Below are 6,740 nucleotides of genomic sequence, written 5' to 3' on the forward strand. Positions count from 1 at the left end.
ATCTCTCTCTCTCTCTCTCTCTCTCTCTCTCTCTCTCTCTGTCTCTCTCTCTCTCTCTCTCACACACACTATCTCTCTCTTTCCATGAAGCTCACCAAATTGTCCGTGCGTTTGAATTTTTCCACATGCTTTTTGACATTTTTTCAGTATAAATACCCAAACCCTTGTCTTCCACATGCTCAGTTCTTCAAGCTCTCATCATCATCATCATCATCATCATCATCATCATCATCATCATCATCTCTTCTCTTATAGCCAAACAGATTCAGAGAGAGAGAGAGAGAGAGAGATGGGGAGAGCTCCGTGCTGTGAGAAGATGGGGTTGAAGAGAGGGCCATGGACTCCTGAAGAAGATCAAGTCTTGATCTCTTTCATCCTCCACCATGGCCATAGTAACTGGAGAGCGCTCCCTAAGCAAGCTGGTGAATAATCTCTTTCTTTAAATCATCAATAAAACATATACATATACATATATATGGTATTATTTTTCTCTAATTCTGCCCCTGATGATATATTTAGGTCTGTTGAGATGTGGAAAGAGTTGCAGACTTCGATGGATGAACTACCTCCGACCAGATATCAAGCGAGGAAATTTCACCCAAGAAGAAGAGGACACCATCATCAACTTGCATCAAATGCTTGGCAACAGGTATATACACACACACACACACACACTGCTTTGTATATAGGTCGGTCCACGAATCCATAATTAAGAAAGTGAACAATAATCTTTTATAGGTGGATGCTTGTATTGACATTATGTGAAGTTTTCTCTTATACCAGTTTGTTATTTTGTGGTTACAGATGGTCTGCAATTGCGGCAAAATTGCCCGGAAGAACAGATAACGAGATCAAGAACGTGTGGCACACTCACTTGAAGAAGAGACTCAAAGATTACCAGCCCACGAAACCGAGATCCGAAAACAGAAAGATCTCTAAATCCAAATCCAAATCCAAATCCAAATCCGAATCTAAAAATGCGAGAATTCTTGGACCGGAACCTGCGAATTCGCCAAACCCGCCTTATTACAGCTCTTACTCGCCCTCATCTTCCACTAGTGACATTTCTTCTGTAACCCTAATGAGCGGAGAAATCGAAGACAACAAGATCAAATCTGGAGAAAGCATCAAACAAGATTGCTACTTGTTAGAGAATTTCGACATAGACATCGACCAGAATTTCTGGAACGACACACTGTACAACGACGTCCGAAATTCCGGGATTGTCGCGACGGAACCAGCATTATATCTTGAAGCCAGCGGCTTCGACGAGTTTCCGCAAGGGTTTCAGTTCGGTTCTGTCGATACCCAGACGGTTTTAGATGGATATGGTGAAGGCTATGTTCACGAAACCGACGACGGGATGGATTTCTGGTACGATCTGCTGGCTAGAACTGGCGGCGACCAAGATTTACAAGGGTTGTAACGATTCTTGCGGCACAAGTAACATCCGAATCGTGTTTATGATATGTAATTTTTGTACTAACCATTAATATCTATAAGCTTAGGTGTCGAATTAGGAAACATTTCATTGATTTGTTGTAGCATTTTCTCCAAGTTTACATTTGGATTTGTATGCTTCGATTATTAATAGATCGAATATAGATTTCTATATATACTTGTTTTATTCAAGAAAGGTGCCAGAGAGTTTCAAGATTTTTCAGAAATAACATATGAAGAAGACGGTCCGACATCAGGTTACCTGTCTTCGAGATGTTCCTTATTACGAAACCCTTTTCGTGTTTCAAGAGAGGCATGAATATGCTAAAGCCTTCTCTTCCTTGAGCTCCTCTGCCGTCAGATCCATCTTCTTCCTCGAGAACTCGTCAATCGCAAGCCCTGTTTCTCGACCCCATATTCGACTTATCAGTCGCGAGATTCGTAGTAAAACCTACTAAGAAATGTTGCCCGATCGCTACCTTGAACTATGGTCCATTCTCCGTTGCGAGAGGTCACTGGGAACGAATACATGAGTCCGGCGGGGATTTCGTACGATCCGTTTGAATAAACTCCCATCGAAACCCATGTGTTCTACAAGCGAGACTTAAAGATCAGACCGAAAAGATTCTTTTACAGAAATTGGGAGGAACTGAAAGGGATTTTGAAAGAACCTCTGGAGTCCCAAGAACCCAATTGCGAATGTGATCGCAAGCTGAACTCGCAGCCGACAACGCACTCGAGAGTTTTCTTGCTTTGATGATCGCCGCTCCTCGTTGCTGGACAGTCTTTATGAATTCTCCCTTCAACCTTGCTCAGACAAAAAATCCAAACCCAATAAGATGAAGCTTTTGGTCTTTAACAAAAAACCAGCGCAGATCGAGAAAGTCTTGTCGTACCATTCGTTGTCCTTAACAAGGTCGGATACAGGTTTTTCTCCGGAGGAGGTCTTGACGGTAGCGTGACTAACGTCAGGGTACTGAGTCGACGAGTGGTTTCCCCAGATGATCACGTTCTTGACATCTGAAACAGGACAGTTCAATCTCTCGGAGATTTGTCCCAATGCCCTGTTGTGATCTAGCCTTGTCATACATGTGATGTTCTTCTCCGAGATGGAAGGAGCAAACTCCTTCAGGATCAACGCGTTCGTGTTTGCGGGATTCGCCACAACAAGAACCTGAGATCGCATCCGAAAAACACATACCAAACATTTTCATCTGAAGAGAAAAAAAAAACCTAAGAATGAATCAAGAATCGACAAAGGACCTTGCAATTGGGAGCAGCATTGGATTCAAGAGCAGAAGCTTGGAACTTGTAGATGGAGACATTCTTTGACATCACGTCTTTCCTCTCCATCCCTTCTTTCCTCGGAAAACCTCCCACCATGACAGCGATATTGACTCCGGCACATGCCTCAGCCGCATCGGTCGTAGCCACAACGCCTAAAAAGATTCGGAAATTCAAAGGTTTATATATGTGTATGTATGTATATATGCCATGGAAGAAGAAGAAGATTTTAGATAATGAAATGTATGAACCTTTGAGGAGAGGGAAAGCGGCATCGACTAATTCCATCTTGACGCCGTTCAAAGCATCGGCGGCGGGAGGAATGTCGAGCATGTGGAGGATCACTGGTTGTTCTGGGCCCAGCATTATTCCTCTGGCGATCATTGGAAGCAGGGCATATCCGATTTGCCCTTCACATTTACCAGAGCATCGATGGAGAGATCAAAGCAATGATGCAGATTAGGGAATCCGTTTCTTAGACACGAAGAAACTGATAATCCTTATCAACCAATGGGTAAATACTAATCAAATCCGAATCATCACGAGTGAGCGTACTGAGATTACGTTATGAATCTAAACGTTTTAGATCCAGGATTCGCATTTCAAATCATTTGAAACTAAGAACTGATAAAAAGAATTTCAAATTCGCATTTGAAAACCGATCTCGATTTCAATCTGTTCTCCGAATCGCGAAATCAGGGAAAATGTACCTGCTGCTCCGGTGACGAGAACGCGAACTGGATCCTTCGCCATTGATGAGAGAGATTTGTGAACTGTAGAAAGAAGAAGAAGATGAAGACAGCCATTTATAGAGGGGAATATTACTCAAATAACCCACTTGGGTCGCAGCAATTTCAGTGTACACCACTGAAAAAAAAAAAAAATTTTGCGACCTTATTACGACTAATATATAACTAATATACAACCTATTACGACTAACAAACTACTCTTATTTTAGTTGTATATTAGTTATATATTAGTCGTAATAAGGTCGCAAAATTTTTTTTTTTTCTGGGTGGTGTACCCTGAAATTGCTGCGACCCAAGTGGGTTATTAGGGTTAAAACCCCTTTATAGAGACGATCGCAGTGCATTTTTCCCGAGATGATTGCCGAAAACGACGTCGTAGACAAAGAAGGTTTTGATCGTTTCCAAGGTGGAGGACGTTTGCTTGCGCTATAAAACTAACTTTTTTTATGTTCTGTTCCCAAAAGCGGTGCCGTTTTCGGAGCATATACAAGAGGTGTATGCTAAGTTTCGTGGGTATAACCGCACAATAGTGTTTCTCTATAGAGTTGCCGTCCGTTTAGTTTTTAAACGGAAGAGTTAACGCCGTGACTTTGCAGGAAGAACAAGGAACAGTCTGGAACTCTCTTCCCTGCGAGATAAAGAAGTTGAATTACCGGCTTCGTCTTCGTCATTACTCCGAGCATATGATCAGTTCGTTGATTGGATTTGGGTTTTCGTGTGTCTGGAGGTTCAATTTTGTGCCTATTTTCCTTTTCGAAGATGGCTACGGCTTCAGGTCTGCTTCCTTCTTCCATTTCTCTTGCGTTTTCACTTTGTTACTATGTTGGGGAAGAATCATCCATGATAAAGGTTAGATTTTTGCGACGATTTGTTATGGGTTTTGGTTAGGAAATGGAATTGATCGAGCTAGAATGTTTCTTGAGCTGGATTTTGATTTCCACTGACGTTTCGCTTGTGTTTTAAGAGTTATAATAAGACTGGATCGATTAAGGTTTTTAAGCTATTCCTTGTTTTTATTACATTTGCTGGGAGGAGATCCCCCCCCCCCCCCCCGTTCTTGATTTGTCGGAACATGGGTTTGAATCCTTTGGAAATGGACATTCTTTGAAGCACATTGTCGTTTTTTAAGCACATGATCAATGTATCTCTGTATCAAGTGCTGGATATTTGGAGGAATTATAGATTACTAACACTCTAAGTGCAATATCCACCTTTGTTATGTTCAACTAAATGTTTGTGATTTGGGATTGAAGTGGGATTTAAGCCGAGGGAGGAGCACCAGAAGCAGCAGGAGCTGGAGGAAGCACGTAAAGCCGGGCTTGCTCCAGCGGAAGTCGATGAGGAAGGAAAGGAGATCAACCCTCACATTCCCCAGTACATGTCATCTGCTCCTTGGTACCTCAATGCTGAGAAACCCGTAAGCCACTTTCGATTTCTGGTCAAAGATGGATTCTTTCTTGATGGGTTACGAATGCTGATTGATTATGTAATTCCCGTATTTTTTCAGAGCTTGAAACATCAAAGGAAATGGAAATCCGATCCGAATTATACGAAGTCGTGGTACGATAGAGGTGCCAAGACATTCCAGGCAGATAAGTTTCGGAAAGGAGCTTGTGAAAAGTAATGCTGCTTTGGAAAATTTTATACAAGATAAGAGTATTTACATGAATGGATAAATGAACTATAATGTGTTTGAGATTTGCCGAAAGACTTGTTCTATCCTTTCAATGTGTTTGAGGTTCCTATTCTGCTGTTTCAGCTGTGGGGCTATGACTCATAATGTGAAGACATGCATGGAGAGGCCGAGGAAGATAGGGGTGAAATGGACAAACAAGAACATAGCTCCTGATGAAAAGATCGAGGCTTTCGAACTTGATTACGACGGCAAAAGGGATCGATGGAATGGTTATGATACTGCTCAGTATGCATGAGTGATTGAGAGATACGAAGCTAGGGATGAAGCCAGAAGGAAATTCCTAAAAGAGCAGCAGCTGAAGAAACTGGAAGAGAAAAACAGCAAGCAGCATGATGGTGAGGGAGGTGTTAGTGAGGAAGAAGATGATGAAGAAGAAGATACACTGAAGGTTGATGAAGCCAAAGTTGATGAAAGCAAGCAAATGGACTTTGCCAAGGTTGAGAAACGTGTCCGAACTACTGGGGGTGGCAGCACAGGAACTGTCAGGTAAGAAGATGTTTTTTTTTTTGACAATTTCTTGAAAGATCTCAATATTCTCGGCCCGTGATTTGAGCTTTATCCATTCTCTCTAGGAACTTGCGTATACGAGAGGACACTGCAAAGTATCTACTGAATCTTGATGTGAATTCTGCTTATTATGATCCCAAGACCCGATCTACGTGTGAAGATCCTCTTCCCAATGCTGATCCTAACGAGAAATTCTACGGAGTAAGTGCCAGAGAAATCAACCATTGTTTTTCGTATCCTGCAACTACAATTACTGATTCATGATTTTATGTATAATAATTTCTCAGGGGGACAACCGATACAGAATGACGGGACAAGCTCTAGAATTCAAGCAGCTCAATATTCACGCGTGGGAAGTGTTCGAGAAAGGGCAGGAGATCCACGCACAGGCTGCCCCCTCTCAAGCGGAGTTGCTGTTTAGGAATTATAAAGTGATAAAGGAAAAACTGAAGAACCAGATGAAAGAAACAATAATGGAGAAGTATGGAAATGCTGCATCTGAGGAAGAAATCCCGAGGGAGCTTCTCTTGGGGCAAACAGAGAGCCTGGTTGAATATGACTGGCTGGGCGAGTTATTAAAGGAATGGTACTACGATATGGAGTGTACTTATTCTCCATACTCGGTTGAAGTTTTGATCTTTTGATAAAACTCAGTCTCCACCTCGGTAAATGTCTCAGTTCGGTATATTACCAATCATTTGCCTTAACTTCATAGCAATCTCTGCAATATCTTCGTGTATGTTTTTTCCCGTGCTGTGCATTCTTTAACATCGTTTGTCTTACGAATCATTTTCCTTTTCGAGCTTTTTTTTCTAGGAAACCTCCCTACCGAGAAGCAAATACGAGGAGGATGTGTACATAAACAACCACACAAGTGTATGGGGTTCATGGTGGAAGGATCATCAATGGGGTTACAAGTGTTGTCAGCAGACAGTAAAGAACAGTTACTGCTATGGTGCTGCCGGGATCGAAGCTGTGGAGGCAGCTTCAGATTTGATGAAAACCAATATCGAAAGAAAGGCGGGTTCCAACGGTAATAAGTGCTTCTTCCAGTGAGAGACTCT

The 6,740-nt window shown here is 42.1% G+C and overlaps 2 protein-coding genes and 1 pseudogene across 4 annotated transcripts; 2 read left to right on the plus strand and 1 right to left on the minus strand.

Moving 5' to 3' along the window:
- Positions 1 to 208: 208 nt before the first annotated feature.
- LOC104809089 (myb-related protein Myb4) lies at positions 209 to 1,497 on the plus strand. The gene is made up of 3 exons (XM_010534986.2): positions 209 to 422; positions 520 to 649; positions 805 to 1,497. Exons 1-3 carry the CDS (start codon positions 290 to 292, stop codon positions 1,424 to 1,426), a joined length of 885 nt encoding a protein of 294 aa, XP_010533288.1. The 5' UTR covers positions 209 to 289; the 3' UTR covers positions 1,427 to 1,497.
- Positions 994 to 3,512, minus strand: LOC104808620 (malate dehydrogenase, cytoplasmic 2-like). Of its 3 annotated transcripts, none has more exons than XM_010534336.1 (8): positions 3,435 to 3,512; positions 2,976 to 3,134; positions 2,704 to 2,879; positions 2,337 to 2,614; positions 2,112 to 2,247; positions 1,920 to 2,031; positions 1,703 to 1,839; positions 994 to 1,078 (listed from the first exon to the last, which is right to left on the minus strand). In XM_010534336.1, exons 1-7 carry the CDS (start codon positions 3,475 to 3,477, stop codon positions 1,745 to 1,747), a joined length of 999 nt encoding a protein of 332 aa, XP_010532638.1. In that variant the 5' UTR covers positions 3,478 to 3,512; the 3' UTR covers positions 994 to 1,078; positions 1,703 to 1,744. The 3 variants fall into 3 exon arrangements, with proteins under 3 accessions (XP_010532638.1, XP_010532639.1, XP_010532637.1); XM_010534337.1 differs by having other exon boundaries at positions 1,029 to 1,115; XM_010534335.1 differs by lacking the exon at positions 994 to 1,078 and having other exon boundaries at positions 1,601 to 1,839.
- A 558-nt stretch (positions 3,513 to 4,070) lies between these two features.
- The window catches only part of LOC104808622, a 3,667-nt pseudogene continuing 997 nt past the window's right edge, over positions 4,071 to 6,740 (plus strand).

This window comes from Tarenaya hassleriana, unplaced genomic scaffold (assembly GCF_000463585.1).
Source record: "Tarenaya hassleriana unplaced genomic scaffold, ASM46358v1 Cleome15, whole genome shotgun sequence".
Taxonomy (NCBI): Eukaryota; Viridiplantae; Streptophyta; class Magnoliopsida; order Brassicales; family Cleomaceae; genus Tarenaya; species Tarenaya hassleriana.